The sequence below is a fragment of the Aspergillus thermomutatus genome (genome assembly GCF_002237265.1).
Source record: "Aspergillus thermomutatus strain HMR AF 39 chromosome Unknown NODE_25, whole genome shotgun sequence".
Lineage (NCBI taxonomy): Eukaryota > Fungi > Ascomycota > Eurotiomycetes > Eurotiales > Aspergillaceae > Aspergillus > Aspergillus thermomutatus.
The window spans coordinates 20274-37441 of NW_020798073.1; the positions used below are offsets into that span (position 1 = coordinate 20274).

The 17168-nt window shown below is 50.8% G+C and overlaps 6 protein-coding genes across 6 annotated transcripts; 3 read left to right on the forward strand and 3 right to left on the reverse strand.

Moving 5' to 3' along the window:
* Positions 1–254: 254 nt before the first annotated feature.
* Positions 255–1216, reverse strand: CDV56_103071 (NADHX epimerase; the record flags this gene model as incomplete). The annotated part of the gene is made up of 5 exons (XM_026756690.1): positions 255–686; positions 744–838; positions 902–967; positions 1041–1149; positions 1205–1216. 5 exons carry the CDS (start codon positions 1214–1216, stop codon positions 255–257), a joined length of 714 nt encoding a protein of 237 aa, XP_026617307.1.
* A 420-nt stretch (positions 1217–1636) lies between these two features.
* CDV56_103243 (mitochondrial 37S ribosomal protein bS16m) lies at positions 1637–2146 on the forward strand (the record flags this gene model as incomplete). Its single annotated transcript, XM_026756862.1, has 3 exons — positions 1637–1713; positions 1849–2044; positions 2105–2146. The coding sequence occupies 3 exons, from the start codon at positions 1637–1639 to the stop codon at positions 2144–2146; spliced, it is 315 nt and encodes a 104-aa protein (XP_026617308.1).
* Positions 2147–5485: 3339 nt separating this feature from the next.
* Positions 5486–7336, forward strand: CDV56_103640 (RNA-binding protein; the record flags this gene model as incomplete). The annotated part of the gene is made up of 1 exon (XM_026757259.1): positions 5486–7336. The coding sequence occupies one exon, from the start codon at positions 5486–5488 to the stop codon at positions 7334–7336; it is 1851 nt and encodes a 616-aa protein (XP_026617309.1).
* A 1615-nt stretch (positions 7337–8951) lies between these two features.
* Positions 8952–10348, forward strand: CDV56_103991 (mitochondrial 37S ribosomal protein mS45; the record flags this gene model as incomplete). Its single annotated transcript, XM_026757610.1, has 2 exons — positions 8952–9416; positions 9665–10348. 2 exons carry the CDS (start codon positions 8952–8954, stop codon positions 10346–10348), a joined length of 1149 nt encoding a protein of 382 aa, XP_026617310.1.
* Positions 10349–11139: 791 nt separating this feature from the next.
* Positions 11140–13918, reverse strand: CDV56_104221 (uncharacterized protein; the record flags this gene model as incomplete). Its single annotated transcript, XM_026757840.1, has 3 exons — positions 11140–11580; positions 11648–12288; positions 12355–13918. 3 exons carry the CDS (start codon positions 13916–13918, stop codon positions 11140–11142), a joined length of 2646 nt encoding a protein of 881 aa, XP_026617311.1.
* Positions 13919–15025: 1107 nt separating this feature from the next.
* Positions 15026–16288, reverse strand: CDV56_104589 (PQ-loop repeat-containing protein; the record flags this gene model as incomplete). The annotated part of the gene is made up of 8 exons (XM_026758208.1): positions 15026–15272; positions 15336–15384; positions 15444–15500; positions 15553–15682; positions 15748–15838; positions 15893–15978; positions 16035–16069; positions 16132–16288. The coding sequence occupies 8 exons, from the start codon at positions 16286–16288 to the stop codon at positions 15026–15028; spliced, it is 852 nt and encodes a 283-aa protein (XP_026617312.1).
* Positions 16289–17168: the final 880 nt, after the last annotated feature.

The following is a 17168-nucleotide window of genomic DNA, read 5'->3' on the forward strand; positions in this document are numbered from 1 at the left end:
CGATTGGAATCATTTTGCCTTGCGATTTCAGGACTGGACTGATTATTTATGAGGCTATGCACATGCTACGCAAGGCCGAATCGGCTTCTAGACTTTTTCGAATGGCATTCAATAGAGAGCGCGCATTCTGCATGCACATTGTACATAAGGTCGAGCTCAATGAAAACACCAGCGCAGGATTGATGATCAGGGGAGAGGACCTCCGAAACCGTATGTTAGTTTCAATTCATAAGCAGCCCAGCGCAGCGCAGCCATTATAGCCGCCCTTCGGCATCAACACCTATTTCCACGACCTGGTCGATGCCAGGATAATCAGGACAATCCAATCCATACTTCTCCGTGATACTCTTGGTCAAGAAACGTCCGCCGATAAAGTGCCTGCCGCGGTAATATTTCACGCATGGTTTTGGGGCTGTGAGACTGATCAGCGCCTGGGGCATAAATTTGGACCCCGGACCCTCCTTGGGCGGACCACTCTGAATGTCCCAAGAACTGGGCGCATCGACACTCAGCACAGGGACAGATGACGACTCGATCTGGGAGATGATGGATGGGAACGGGTCGCGGAGGGGACCCCCGAAGGAGAACCCGAAGATGGCGTCGACGAGGAAGTCGGCGGACTTGAGGGCCTCGGTGAAATCTGGGACGAAAGGGACGGATAGGTTGCGTAGCTGGGTTTTGAGGCGCTGTTGGTGGGAGATGATTAGTTTTGTCCGGAATGGGAGGGTTAGGGGGTGGCTTGCCTGGTAGAGCTCATTCTTGCCTTCTTTGGGATAGTAGACTGAGGGTGTATAGCCGTACTGTGCCAGATGGCGAGCAGCTACTAGGCCGTCGCCGCCTTTTGAAGCGAGTCAGCGTCTGCCGTTGAGCTCTTGTGTTGTGGACTGGGATAGAAGCGTACCGTTGTTCCCCGGGCCACAGACGACGAGAACGTTCTTGCCGGCGCTGGGGGGATGGAGGCGATAGACTATCGCAGGTATGTTAGCCTTTTAGAGGGTCTTCTTATTTTGATTGTTAATGCTCCACGGCGTGGGACATACCTGCCTGCGAAACGGACAGCCCCGCGAGTTCCATCAGTTGGTCCAAGGACCATCCACCCATCTCCATCAAGTCCTTATCGAGGGAGGCAGCATCTTTGGATGAGATCGCCTGATATAGAAAGTGAGCTACGGAGTATAGCTTGGAATTATATGAGCCTACCTACCTTCAACGACATCCTGGCGGTCCTACTGTACTGTCGAACTGCTGTGGGGAAATATCGTTTTGAGAGAACAGAGCGGAACATACAATGCGAGAGATTAAGTCAATTTAGAAGCAGTTATGATAGCTAGAAGCTAGATCAAAATGGAGAGGTACAAGAAGGATATTATATATCTCGTCTATATTGTGGTATAGTACGATGGACAGAGCACCTGTTACTTTCATATACATGCCTGCAGGTCGGTCGCATTGCATCATCGCGATGTTTTGTTCTCCACCTCCGGCACTAGTCCTTTTTTGGCACACTCGGATTAACATATCATCCGTATCTCAATCTGAACTTCCGCGGGAGTGCTTCAAGTACCAGTGCAGGCTTAATTCAGCGTCGCATCATTTGCTTCCCGGGTACGGAGGTTAACGATTCGAAGCATTCAAAATGGTCGTCAGAATCCGTCTGTCTCGCTTCGGCAACAAGCACCAGCCATTTTACAACATCGTTGTTGCACAGGCTCGGTAGGTCTCTTTTCTTTGGAGCTTTTTTTTTTTTTACTGTTCGGATGCCGGTATCGACATCTGGATTGAGATTGATGGATAATTGCCAACCCAATGACTATCACAAACATTGCTAATCATCCCTTTTAACTGCAGGTCGGCGCGAGACTCAAAACCTCTTGAAGTCATTGGCACCTACAATCCTATTCCGCAGCGCCCTACGAATCTATCCGAAGAGGAAGCTCAGCGCGCAAAACCATTCAAGGAGGTCTCTCTTGATCGCTCACGGGCAAAGTACTGGCTTGGTGTTGGCGCACAGCCCAGCGATGGTGTATGGCGGTTATTGAACTTGGTACGTGGACGCAAGCTCCAGAGAATTGAAGCTCTTCGCTGACTGGGACAATGACGTTAGGCTGGCCTTGTTCAACCCAAGTCTAATGCTCAAAATGAATGAGCAGATTTTTCTTGTTTTATTATATTTGAAAGCTCAATCGGTTGAAACGGCCCAGTTTAGATCGAAGATGCTCCGATTCGAGTGGTTGGGGTAGCGATGTACTCTCTTTCTGGCATTTAAAAACGGCGTTTGTGAGAACTGTCATTTTCTGGAATATACTTGGGTTGAAACCATTGTTTGTACATTATGCGGATTGAGTCGTGGTTTCCGTCAGGTTGCGACGAATAAAATGGTCGGTTGATGCAATATTTGGAGTTGGTACCTACAATGTGTGCCTGAGGTTTACCACTGAATCGACTAGCCACAAGGCTAGGGTGCTGTCACTGTCAGTATGTCAGGATGGTCCTTTGCGAGCCTATTGCGCTAGGGGCTGCCTAGGGCTGCACCTCTCAGAGACAAACCCCTTGCGGAAATCATTTCATTCTTTGTTGATGCCGCTGAATGGTCCGTAGAAGCCAAGAAGGCAGCTGAGAATGAGAGATCAAAACTTACCCTCATTCCTCGACGCGACTAAGAAAAGCCAAGCACTATGATGTCGCTTCCTCGCTGGACGCCAGAGTCGTAAGTCGTACGTCAATCTAGTGGTGTCCTGAACATTCAGGAGGCTGACAGGAATGTGAAGGGCCGAACGGGCGGCCGGCAGGCCAGAGCCGGTTGTTGTTGTCATTGACGACAGGTATATCCCTGGAGATGAAGCCGTTGATGGAACATTCGAAGTATAGTTATATAAGCGAAAGTCTTGATCCAATGGGTTCCGGAATCCAGATTGCACACAACTAGCCAAGGGACGTGATACTTTCAAGTGCCTCCAGCATTTCTCCTCCTTCTTACAGCCAATCCCTGTGTGATAGATAGCCACACTCCTAGAGAAATAGGGACAAGCCCATCTAACCTTAGCGACATAGGCTTAGGGTCAATATGATGATTGGTGGTTACGGAGGACTGGACTGGATGATCAACATCAGAGTTTGGGCTTTCCATGAGTCCTGGGGAAGCCACATTTGCCATGAATTCGTTTTGTGGGCACAACGATCAAGAGCCCACCAGGGCCCAGGGGTAATACTCGATTTAGACATCTAGATAATCTGCGGAGTCATAGTTGATGAAAGTTAATGATGAGTCTATGTTGTCAGTCCTTTCCCATGTCTGCTGCTTCATTATTGCCATCACATGAGATGAAATTCCTTGGGCTCCGACCCGATTTGGGAGACGGGAGACGATGGATGAGACCATTCCATGGATGTCTGGCTGAGGATATCCAGAGTCCTCAACAGACGACAACAGCTTTCCTACCTTGGTAAGGTGATCATGTGTAGAACGATCTGGTTATGAAATTATTCCATCATTGACAATCATAGTTCATGCGAGTAATAACAGAGTCTGATATAGTCTCTGTTCCTGTAGAGATGGCTTGGTTTGTGTCGCAGACCTACAAGCAGGTTTGAGTGTCCTTGGTTTTCAGACGATACATTTTCAGGTACTTCGTCATTGATTTTGGGCAAGGAGAGCGATAGGGAAAGTACGGAGTAAGGTAGATAACTCTCATGTCAACAAGATGAAGCAACAGGCAGAGATGATGAAGTGACAATAATTCAAGGGATCCACCTTTATGCACGGCCTCTGCCACTAACGGGACACGCACTTCCCCTGCGGCCTGTCCTGGTCTAGGACGGACTCTAAGTAGACAGTATTGTGTATGTTCGCATCCGGACCGTTCGTTGTGATTATCCAAGTGACCCTACCATTCTCGCTGTTCTCGGTATGTCCCTTATTATTCCACGGAGTTCAGTTCAACGAGGATGTAGTTAGTGTATGATCAATGTTCTCTCCTGTCTTTCTCAGTGTGTCAATTTTCTGCTTTTCGTACTGCGTACTCGACAGTCTAAGACCCCAAAGGCCCAAACTGGCGATCGACTCTCATGGGCCCTTGATAGCGCGTCGTGTCAATTTAACTTGCTGGGTCGCGCTTCAGCTGCGTTGGGTCTAGTCGAGTCACTTACGCCATCCGCAGTTCCTGACTGGCTCACGGCACGATGGAGTCATGGATGCAATCAGAGCACCCTCCGATGTCATTCGTTCCTTTCATCATCAGACCCGATCCATCCTCATTCTAGGTACGAGTACTGCGAGTCCCTCGACTCTTCTTAGTCTCTTTGACTCCTGGGACGGAACCAGACTCGATCCGTGGGCCACACGATGCACCGCCTACTTAGATTGATCACGAAGTCCCTAGAGAAGGAAAGGTGAACCCCCCTTAAAAGTACTGGAACTACTGTAGGCACCAGAATCCTCGTAGGGAGTCATGCGTAGTGTAGTGCTAAGTACTACTCGAGTTAGAGTACCTCTATATGGGTAGGTAGTGGTTGTCTCTCAGCACCATTCGGGACTTCAACTGGACACTCGAGATACTCCTACTCGTTCATCGCAATTAATGGGATTAACATTATCCCATTATTCATGTACCTTTTTTTTTTCCCTTGCTTTCACATTTACATTATCATAGCCATCATCATCTGCTGTCATTCGCGTGTCCCTTGGATCGATCATTCTTCGGTCGCCATCATCTTATCTGGGTCACGACCGCCTAGACTATGCCGATAATGCCATAATCCTCCTCCCCCCCAAAAGTTCCAAACTTTCCCTTCCACACCTATTGGAATAGGTATCTGTCTGTCTGGTCTATCTAAGCCAGTTCCACTCTCTGGACTCGGTACTGCCCGTACACTCACTTACTGTATCGAACAACCGCCTCCCCCCCATCCAACCCCCCAAAACCTCTCCTCTCCTCTCCTCTACCTACTCCGACCTACCTACCTACTCTTCCGTTCTCGTCTCTCGTCCGATTTACCTTACACATCCTCTTCCTCCTTTCCTCTTCCTTCACCTCATCGCCACCAAACACCTCATCTTCTTGTTACTTTTCTCGATTACTCATTCCTCCCTTAATTGATCATTGTCAAATTTTAATCGCGTATCGATCTCTTGTGCGACTCATTCTCATACACATCCCTCGGCCCGTCTTCATATTGCCTCCTTCGCCGCCAAGCTGCCACACACCCACCTAATCGCGCTCCTTTCGAAGACTCGGTCGCGTTTCTTGATGAGGGCATAAAGTAACCACATCGTCGTGCATCCATTTATTCTTCATCTTTCGGCGCGTCATCCTCGTCCACTTGCTCCTTTGACGCTCTTGCATCGTATCGCAATATTCTTGCTCGCTCCGGCAGACATACCTTCCCTCCTTTTCTAGACACCCCCGCGACTGTTCTTCGTCATCAACCCTGCGAATACATTGTTATCATCGCACACCTGTATCGTGACATTACTCGTCCTCGAGGCATGAGTGCCGGTTCGAGCCAGTCTACTCGTACGAGTCCAGGTTCTTATAGTACCACTCAGCGCACGCCTTCAGTCTCGTCGGGCGCGTCGCCTCCTCAGCAGTCACTTTCTTCCTCCCAGGCGCCCTCGACGGCCCAGAATGCGATGTCGACCGACGTGTATTCTCCCACTGCCTCGCAAACATCGAACCCTCTAGGCGGCTCGTTTTCTTATCCTTTCTCCCCTCTCGGTCCCTCCTTGCCCTTCGATAGTGTCGCGCCTGGCAACATGCGTCTAACTGATTCCGATCGCTCGGCCCAGACCCTGAACGGCTTCGCCCGACCCACAAGTGGTAATACTGGCGGCGCAATTGTGATGCGAAAGTTGCCTCGAAACACTAGTCGCGAAGCGCTGCGCAGTATGTTGCTTTTTGCAAAAGATTTCGTGGATGCGGATTTCTTTCCGGTTGAACTCCCCGAGGATCACGGATACCTGACCGCCATCGCACGCTTCAATACGATGGCTGCAGCTGAAGAAGCCTGCGCTCTACTTGATGGCAAGCCAAATTCGCAGAATGATGCCAACATGATCGTTGAACTCTACCATGGACCGGTCCCGTCGGCGTTGAACCCACCGAGGCGCAATACGATTGATCACACCGCGACTCGGAATATGTTGGCTAATGGCCACCTGTCGCGGTCTTCCCGTTTCAACGGCACATTCCAAAGTCTTGAGAAGCTGGCGGCGCCAAATTCGTCCCTGCATTCGAATGGCGACACATTGACCTCAAACTCGGAGTCAGGGTCTCGTCTTCAAAACATATTCTCTCCCCAGTCGCCAATCGGCAATGGCGTCCATGACCTTCCGCGCGTTAGTGGCAAGTCAATGATCGACCAGGATCCGGACGAAGATACGGGCGAGCTACTTAAGGATCCCGTTGGCTACGCCGAGAACGGTCATTCCTCTTCGATCAACCTGCCTCGGCGTTCGACGAATCCTCAGTATCCCACCAGCCGATTCGGCAGCCTCTCTTTGTCCACCAACATAACCTCCCCGCCTCTGCACAATTATGCGCCTGGCGGCTCAGGGCGCATGGGGGTCCCGACGTCTTCCTCCACTTTTCCTCAGACAATCAATGGTACCACTATCATGGGAGGTCATGGATACCCTTATGGTAATCAGCATACTCCTCGTCATAGTCTTCCCGCGGCGAATCCGAACGACTTGAACCCTCCCTGCAATACCCTCTATGTGGGTAACCTTCCTCCGGATACCTCCGAAGAGGAGCTCAAGGCTCTCTTCTCCAAACAGCGCGGATACAAGCGCCTGTGCTTCCGGAACAAGCAAAATGGTCCTATGTGTTTCGTCGAATTCGACGAAGTGGCCATGGCTAGTAAAGCACTCAATGAGCTTTATGGGTACAAGCTCTCCAACAGTAACAAAACAGGGATACGTTTGAGTTTCTCCAAGAACCCATTAGGCGTCCGCTCCGGTCAGCCGGGCAGCATGAACGCGTCCGGTCACCTTTCTGCGCAAGGCTCGATTCCAGGTGGTAGCAGTCTTGGAGGCATTCACAGTCATATGTTCTCAACGGTGAGCGGTCCTCCACCTGGGCTTGCTGCGCCCCCAGGACTGGCGATGCCCCTGGCTCTGAGAAACAATGGGGCCATGCACCCGTCAGGGAATCCCCACGCGCCTATGCCCACCAACGGGTCATTCAACTCAAACTCTGGTTTGGGGATCAGGGGGAACAACATGACTTCGATGATGTCCCCGACTCCGCCACTCACGGGAGGTGTTGGCGGCACTTCTACCGGATCAAACGTGGGAGGCTTCAATTCTTTCTATCCTGACTACATGATGGGTCGGTAGATGAATCACATTTTCTTCTCTGGAATTAATGTCCGACATGTTTGATGACAATTGAGGGTTTTCAAATCTGGCGCATTGGGAGTCCTGGATTTTCGTGAGCTAGATCAGCATTCGGAGGGCTCCCCTTTACCTCCTGGGAGTAAGGACTTCGGTATTCTGGCCTTGACTGCTTGCTTTTGACATCTCCCGTCCGATTTTTTTGTTCTTTGTTTTTCACAGCATGGGATTGTGGGCGCTTTTCTGATGTTTTTTCCCTTGGTGAGGCTGCACTCCTCTTCGGCTCTATGCTGTTCGTGTATTACAGATCCCGGCAAAGCTTTCGGGGATTCGCATTTGCTCAGGTTCACCTGTTTTGTTACTCCTGTTACTTCACATACCCAGCCTCTTTACCTTTCTGGTCTTTATCGCACTCTCTTCTCCTGGAACTTTCCTTTCTGCCCCTTACATGTAATTGTGCTCTGATTTTCGCGATACCTCGTTTCTCAGCCTCACCATGGGGGACAAACAGTGTCCAATTCTAGTGGCCTTGTCCTGCGTTCATGATTCCCTCTTGCATCGGTTCTTCTTACGGCCTTTCTTTTTACCTTTGCAAGGACTGCCACTGCCTCGTCGCACGTGGGTGGAGCCTCTCGTGTTTGATCTTTTCTTCTTGCCCTGGAGGTCAGACTACCCTTCTTTGCTCAGATATATGGTTGACTTGCAACTCGCTTCGATTGAAAAGTGAATGAAGAAAAGTGGGGGAAACGGAAACGGGAAAAAAAGGAAGAAGAAAGAATCAAAACAGAAAGATGGGATTCGAACGAGGAATCTCCGACCGCGTTGCTTGCCAGTCTGCGGCAAAAGAGTGTATACTTTGCAAGATCATTATGGCTGGCCCCCGCGTCGTCAAGGTCACGCAAAGGTCATATGGCGAAAAGATCAACCATTCGTGAGGCGTTTGCTTTACACGGTTATACATCAATCGAGATACACTTCTGGGTTCTTTTATCTGTTCCTCAGCTCTTGGGGGAGGCGTGCCCGGGTTCTTATGGTCGTTGGTTCCTGGTTTGTAGCGGATTGCTCTATTATGGTTATGATCAGTTGTATGTTACTTTATTCCCCATGGCGTCACCTTAATTTTCTTTGCTTCTCAACCTCTGTTGGCTACACTAAGGCATGCCCAGGGACAGAGTATTGTGTGTCTGATAACATGCACTGGCGGTGTTCGATCTTGCTTTCTGGTGGATTGCCTCTTACTTACTTGCTATGCTAAATGGAAAATTGTAGACGAGAACTTTATGCTATGCCCTGTGCCATCTCTCCAAATTCTGATCTAAGATATACTACGTAGTATGCTGCAGTCTCAGGAGGCAAGACAATGTTGAGTGTATCACGTGACTGGCACGGACCACATCGTGACAGCCGAAAAGTTTCTTTCCTTTCGAAGTTCCCGGCTGTCCTTCTTCCACTATCACAAACGCCAGTGCTCTACTCCGTGACTACCTCCCGCTGACATTTTTGATACTGGAGACGCTCAATTGATCGTGTGCAAGTTACCTAAGCTCATGACTGCTTGATCCACCTGGGTTTCACCCCCGAGCAATAATACTGTCCTCTACCTGAGACCTGATTGAAAATGCCTCCCCGAATACAAAACCAGCTGGTCTCGGGCTCCCTCCTCCCTTACCTCTCCTCGTCCTCTACTTCCTCGACCTCTTCAACCTCTTCCACATGTATCTCCAAGCTCTCACAAACATGCTCCTCTCGTTCCTTTTCCTCCTCGCCCGCCGCTCAGACCAGACTGCGGAATGAGATGTTCGCGTGGCTCAATGGCGAAGGTGCTGCACTGAAACAACACACGCCAGGGCGGACGAATTACATCAGTCGTCTCAAAGGCAATGCTGGCAATCGGCCCTTCCCTCTGAACCCCAATTTCGTCAGTGAACCCATACTCAGCGAGGAGCTGCGCAACGAGATCTACCGGCGGGTTGTGGACAGGAAGCAGAGTGTGCGTGCGGTCAGTGTTGACCTTGGGGTGGATATGCGGCGAGTAGCGGCCGTTGTTCGGTTGGTGGAGTTGGAGAAGCGATGGAGACAACAGGTATGCATGCTTTCATTTTCTTTCTGCTCGGCTCGTTCCGACTCTATCGGCTATTTTCCTGGTGCGATGGCACGGTACCATGATGAGAACACAAAAAAATCGATTAGTCTTTAAGACCCCAAGCATAACCGGCTTGGGAATGCTTACAACTCCCATATCTGATTTGTCCCCATGCCTCGTTTTCGGTTGAAATCTTTGCGTCTCGGCTTCCTTGGATTGCTCGATCTAACACGAGGCTTGAAATTCAGGGGAAGTCGCTAGCGTTGCCATACGCTCGTGCAGTCCAAGAGATGGTCCCAGTCACAAACCTCCGCATGGACCTAGACGCTCGACCCCACGAGTCCATCAACGATCTCCCCGTCCACCGCCTCACCGATCCCCAGATCTTCTACCCCGTCTCCGAGTCCCGCCAATTCACCCGCGTTGACGCCGGTCGCGTGTTCTCCGCCGCGCCCGCCCTGCCACATAGGGAAGTCAAGCGCGACGCGGCCGATCCCGACGAGGCCGTCAGCAAGATCACGCAGAACCCATCCCGCATCGAGCGCGTCGGCAAGGGCGACGACGAGCAGCAGGTCCTCCAGCCCGCGGACGTGCGTATCCCGCACCCGCACCTGGTCGCCCACGAGCGCCAGGTGCGGTCGAACCCCAACGAGTTCCGCGCGAACATGCAGCTCTACCACGAGCGGCTCCAGATGGAGGAGCAGGCCGAGCAGGAACGCAAGAGACTCGCCAAGGAGCGCGCCGAGCAGCAGTCTGTCCGCGTGCAGCCTGAGTCCTCGCGGTTCGAGTTCCGCATCAAGGATGTTGTTGTCAGTCGTGAGACGACGGGCACGGATGGTCGTGGTTCCCAGGCGCCCGGTCGGAGATACGGTGTGCCTACGTACGACCGCAAGAAGGGACAGGTCAAGATCCCTACTCGCGTGGAGGTCTAAGCCCACTCTTTTGACGTTTTTGATCCATATTTGATGAAGGAAGGTCTCGTTCTGCTTCTGCATCATCCATTGTCACGGATGATGAGCTGCTCTTAGTTAGGGAAGTGATGTACTGTACAAATATCTTGTGAAGGGTCTCTCGAGCATTAGCATTGTACTTATATTCTGCCATGTCTTAACAATATCAAATACCAATTATGAGCTTCGAGTTCAACTCTAGGGTACCTCTGCGTTCTTTCGAATCAATCGACATCCCAGATGTCGACCCGCTACTATTGTTACAGCATAATGTCCAAGAGCAGTACTAGGTAGAACCGTATGCAATTCGTCTCGGTAGACATTCACATCGGTACAATTGCCGATATCAGTATGTTGTTAATGCCGATAGGGGCCCTGGGTCAACTATAACAACAGAGTATGCGAGAAAGCATGCAGTGATGCAGGAATCACGAAATGAACAGAACAAGACATCTCCTTTCGTATGCGAGAGCATGTCGCTAAAGCAGTGATAATATATACAATCAAGGATTCATGCCGCTCGACAAAGGAGATATTTGATGGGGACTGGAACACTGGGAATGAACAGACCAATAAGGTATGGGCATCACGTATGATAAAAGGAGCAATGGCTATGCTGGGTATCCAATGGAAGACACAGAAAAGCGGGACGTGTCAGAGACTGGCGGGAGGGAACAATATGTAATATCAAACAAAGGGACTCTCCTCGTACAGGTAGGTGAGTATAATGACATCAAAGGGAGACATTGAGGCCTGGCAGAGGATGCAACTGACTACGTAGCATCCAGAGCTTGATGCTCCTCATCGCCGGAAGCTTCAGTCGGGTCACTGACATGCACGGAGGTAAGTGGACTGGCCGGTGAATCCAGAGTCTCGTTGCCCTCGCCACTACCACTTCCGAGAGGCTCTTCAGGAAGGATATCCGCGGGCTTGGTCAGTTCGGGAACGATGTGCTTCCGTTTACCCGAACCAGGACCTGCGTCAAGCTGCCGGGCCGTCGCGTTGACTGCGCCAGATGATGAGGTGGCCGAGGTTCTGGTGGACACACCATTAGCGCCCATCTGCAGAGGGCTGGTGAGGCCTCCATCAGTGGGAGAAGATGACTGGGGTTCGTCGGCAAATCCTCGCCATTTCCGCCAGCCTTCAAAGTCAATCAGAGCTTGCATGCAGCCCCATTCCGTCACCTTCTGCTCCAACCAAGGAAAACCAACAGGCTAAAAAAAAGGGGAGAAAGTCAGCTATCCACCCGGATCAGGATGCGCGAAACGTCAAATGACATACCTTGGTCAAAAAGTCATTGCAGCCGGCAGCCAGAGCCTCATGCCGATCGCTCTGCAAACTACTGGCGGTCAGAGCGACAATGATAACGGGACTCTTGAACAGAGACAAGTCATGAAGTGTATCCTCCTCCGACAGCGAAACTTCAGATGATGCCTGATTCATTTCCGCCGGTAGAGAGCTGGCACTCGATCGTCCCGAGGCAGTCTTGGTGAAGACTCCGATCCCGTTCAGGCGCTCAAGTCTCCGAATCTCCTTGGTCGCATCCAACCCGTTCATGACGGGGAGTTGGATATCCATCAGAACTAAATGAAACCCACCCTGGCGCCATTTTCTCACTGCCTCCTCGCCGTTTGCAGCGCATTTCCAACGAACGCTGAGCCGCTTCATGAAAGCTTCCAGGAGCTTCTGGTTGATGATATTGTCTTCGACAATGAGGACGTTGATGGGAGGAACCGTGCCTTCAATCAGGCCGCCAAAGGCAGCGTTTGACGATTGGCCGTTGCCACCCTTCTTCGGTTTTGTGGCACGCGGGCGAGGCGAGGCAACACGCGCTGGAGGCGTGTGCGTTTTGGTTTGAGGCGACTCGGGTGGAGGAACAGGCGGCGTAGGAATGTGCGGAGCTGTTGGGGGAGTTTGAGAGTCTACATCTAGTCAGTGAGAAGCGACCCCTAACGGCCCAGAGGAGAGCATTAGGGGTCAACGCGTACCTTTTGAACTTGGCACTGTACTAAGCATCGTGGGTGAGTTGGTAGTATGTCGAGTGAGTGGCGGCCGGCGCGAATGTCGGTTTGCTCTGTTGCCTGGTGATGGTAGCGGAGGCGCCATACCCGTGGTGAGAATAGAGATTGCGGGTGCCGTATTGGCATTCACGCTCGTAGACGAGGCCGATGGATGAGTGGGGGGCGTCGGGGCATTTGGGTTCGCAGGCATGAGCGGAAAGTACTCGCCATGCTCGCCGGGTTCCGAATGGTGATAATATACAGGATGGCGAGGCGACGGCTTCGGCGTTCGACGTTGAGGGATGTCTATGACCAACGCTTCGTCCACCGTTTGACCACCAGGAAAGTAACTGTCCATCACCACACCTAACGGTTCCTCAGGACTCAGTATCCGCTCGGGCGTAGACTGTCGGTTGGAACCTTCTCGGGGGGAAATGCGGATCATGATATCAGGCGAATCAAATGTTTTCCCCAAAGAGTTGGAGTACTTCATGATAACTTGATCGCGCAGCTCGTCGACGAGCGAATCTTCCATGGTCGGTACCAGGGTGGCCGAGCCCCCTGGCCGTTTGACCCAGATTTTTCGAGGAATCATCTCAGCGTTGACTGTGGCAAGGCGACCGCTGCTCTGGCCGGTGTTCTGAGAAGGCCCTAAACCTAAAAGACCACTGATCAAGTGTTGATGTGAGGCTGGCAGAAGCGACTGACGGCGAACCCCAATGCTGGGCCGCTTCGGGAACGGGGACGACGACGGAGGGCCGAAGAACTGGGAGGCAGAGTCTCCAGAAGAGTCCTCAGCGACAGCACCCAAGGACGGAGTCAATTGAGGTTCGGGTGGTGTCGCACCGGAACGTTCTCCGACCGGTCGATATGCTGCTTGAAGCGAGCTTGCGCCTACGGGCCCTGGCAGAGAAGCCGAGAGAAGAGGAGGGGTCGCCGACGGTGAAGGTAACGAGTCGTCGCCAGGAGGTTTGTGTGGTGGAGAGGGCTTATTGGCAAGCTCAGGGATCAAGCTGTGCTGAGGATCGAAGTCGTTCCGGACAGGTTCGTAGCTGTCCTCGCCTTCTTGATCTCGCTCCCGCGATTGTGACTTCCCTTTGTCTTTTCCCTCGGTCGGCTGCTTGCGCTGAAGGGTTCTCGTGACCGTCGGAGACTGCTGAATCGAACCGTCCCGTGATCCTTCTTGAGGTGAGTTTGCGCCCGATCGGTCAAAGTGGGTGAAGTACTGATCGCGGCCCACTGAGGAACCAGTAGCAGGACCAGGAAACTCGTCGGGCGTACTGGGATGATCGAAGGGTAAGGAGGAAACTATACTGTAGGCGCGGGATTTGGCATCACCTTCTCCTTCGTTAGGGGTCAAAAGATGTGGAAGCAGGGAACAGGAAAGGTCGGAGGTTGAGTTGGGGTCGACAGGCGGATCCGCTCCGGCGGCCGCCTTTTTCTTGACGTTAACGGTTTTGTGGTTCTGTTTTGGAGAAGTCGTAGTAGTAGTGGTGGTCGATCGCCGCAGAAGCTTTGCCTTGAGCAGTTGCGACAGACGGCGGTCAGGCATGGTGAGGATCCACCGCAGTAAAGTCTGATAGCTCAGCTATCAGAGATTGGACTGAAAGAAATATGAAATGATAATAGACAGGTAGAAAGAAAAGGGGAGACAAACGAGAGAAAAAGTCGAGAACACAGACGACAAAAAGAAAAGGAAAAACAAAAGAGAGAAACGAAAAGAGCACTGCGTTGTCACCTCATCCTCTGCAGTCGTACAATATTGCCTTCTATCGAAGCAGAAGCAGCAGCTCAGCGGTCTGCAAGGCAGTTGGAAGGAGCAATGAAGAGCGATAGGAATCTCTGTTTTTTCAGCTCTTCATATTCGATCAGAGAATCAGATGCTTGGAGAATGGACGGTCAGTGATGAGGGGAAAGGAGATGGTTGGAGAGGCAGAAGAAGTAAATAACGAAAGAAAAGACTAAAAAGGAGCTTGGGGACCGAAGCTCCTGTATGGAGTACTACTAGAACGTACTATATGTAGATCAAGATCAAGATGCAAGTAAGTAAATAGTAGATAGAGTCAATGCTTGCTGGGATGATCTTCCGGAAGAAACAGGAAAGTTGGAGAATCAAAAAAAGACAGAAACAAGTTGATACTATGTATCTATCTGCCTATCTATACTCTTCTATTATTCCTGTCTCTTCCATCGACTCTGATCTACCTTGACAGGGACCAAGTTAACCAGTGATAATGATATGACAGCTGAAATAAAATCACACAGGAGAAAGGGCGCTTGGACCATATCATCACGATCCAAACGGTTGACAGTCCAGGGGTAAAGAAGAGAACAAGATCACAACACTAGGTAGATCAGTTAACTGATTTTGATGAAATCAATATGACATCTGGTTTGCTCCCGTCTTTAATCAATATAATGCCGATCTGACTGGTATCAACCTTAGCTGAATAACTTGGTAGCTAAGGTACTACTTGACAGCTACATGAACCTCGGTCTACATAATTTGTCCCTCGACGCACATTGAAGTCCTAAACGGAGGAGTATTTGAACAATTACCTAATGATTATCTATCATTTAGTTCTGAGGCATCCTTTTGCCCTCTCGATGGCTCGCTCAGTAGAGTCACTCCCTGAATAACCGGTTCACTTCCACTCAGTCATGCCTTTTCATTCAATTCAGGCTGCTCTACAACTTCGGCCGAAGCTTGCCGTTCGTCCGCCGGAATCTGACTCTCAATATCGCCAGGCCTCTTCTCAGGCTCATTCACCTGCTCAGACTCACCCCCGTGCCTGCTCAACATCTCATCAATGCTTACCCCAGCAGCCTTGGCTTCTTTTCGCAATTTCCGGTAGCGAATACGCCAAACGATATGGCTCACGTAGATGCCGGCTTCCAGGACGACCCTATCGCATTACTGTCACTACCGATTCATAACAGCCATTGCTCCTAAGCAGCTGTAAACTTACACTATGATGTACATGATTCCTCCGAGGATATCAAATGTGCCCTGTGCGGCTTCGAGCAGTCAGCTTGCATGCTCCGTCTTGGACGAATGAGCACTCATTCTAGCATACCTAATGCGAAAAGAGAAAAGAGTCCTCCCAAAGTATCAATGGACAGGAAGATCCAATCTGCGACGGGTCAATCAAAGGGTGTCCACCCCGAGGGCCTTGGACCACTTACTAAAACCAATCACTCGCCCGTCTCGTTTCCATAGCTCAAAATACGGCGGCAGGAGCCCCGACGCCAACAGGACAGCCGCAACGACGCCGACGACCACATCTGGCCAGGTCACCCCTTTATTGTAGGGTATCTATGCGGCGATAAGCCTCTGTTCCAGCGAAGGAATCCTTAACAGGTGCAATTGAGCAGGCATACCCGCAATGTGAGAATGAGCAACGCCTCAAGACCACCGAACAGTGCTGCCGTGCCGATTACCAAGGAGATTGCCTTGAGTTGGCTATAGTTGCTAAGGGACAAGGTCAGCCCTGAACCATATCTATAGATGAAAAGCGGTACATACTGATTATAATATAAAATCTGACCCCAGCTGATAAGCGAAAAGAAGCCGAATATCTGCGGCTGTATTCGCAGCGGTATATTCACTTTCTACGGTCTGGAAGTCAACATTTTCTAACCTCAATCGATCATGGAATCGCTTATACCTGGAGAATCAAGTATGCTCCCATGGGCACAGCGCCTATGGTCAAAGAATCAGCCACCGAGCTCCGGAACAAGCAGAGGACCCAAGTGCAAACATACATGAAGCCCATAGAAACATCATAGACGGCGGAAGCCCATCCGTCTTCTTCTGTCGCCAATTATACCATATTTGCGGGATGAGCTGGATGCACCAGAGAACCGTTCCGATAGTCCCCAGTACATTGGACGCCACCGTGACATTCTCACTGTCAGCCATACTTGCATAGAATCGGGTTTCAGTGACTATAAACCAGTCCGCTCCAACAACTTGTCCACCAAGTACTGAAAGGATAGTTTCAAAGCAATAGAGACGTAGACTCAGGGATAATATGAACTCAAACAACGATCATAATTCCACAAAAAACAAAATCAAAAATTGTGCGAATCTGTCCACGGCTGCAAGAGAGGGACAAATCCAGCGACGATGTCAATGCAGGTCAATGCACAAGACAGCATCACCATGCCCTGTGCTAGATAGATAGGTATTTGGTTTCGCTCAGTCTGCACCAAAGCTTGGTTGAAGGCAAGAAAATCCCTTCTGCTCTGAAGAGACAAGCAGACCAAGCCCTGGACACCAAGGCCGTACACGACTCAAGCATTTCATCTAGCAAAGGATGAGTTTCCAACTTTTCTCGATAACCGTCAAGGATAATCATGATCTTTCCCAGCCCGGTCTCCGCGAATGCACACCAGACATAGCTGGTTCCATTCGCGTGGCAGCAAGTGTGGTTCTGGCTCGCGGGAAAGCCATCTCATTGGGGGATACAACAATGGAGAACTGGAGATTGGTCTTGGGAACTAAGACTAGACAGGTAAACCACAGGAGAAGAGGACACCACCCGGACCTGACTCTGAGTTGTGAGTGAGTTCAGTGGACACTGAATAGGGGACTTAGTCAGGTCTTCCCTGAGTGGACGGCCTGCTTTGCTTGCCAGAGGGGACTTGATCTAGATACACAGTACAAGAGAAGCATATAGAAGCATCCACGGCTCCACGCTTCCATGCTTTCCATGTCCATTGTGGAGGAATCTGGGTCGAGATCATTTTCTACCTGCTCTTTATTCTCTCAAGCTTGAAGTTCCGAGCTCCTACTTCAC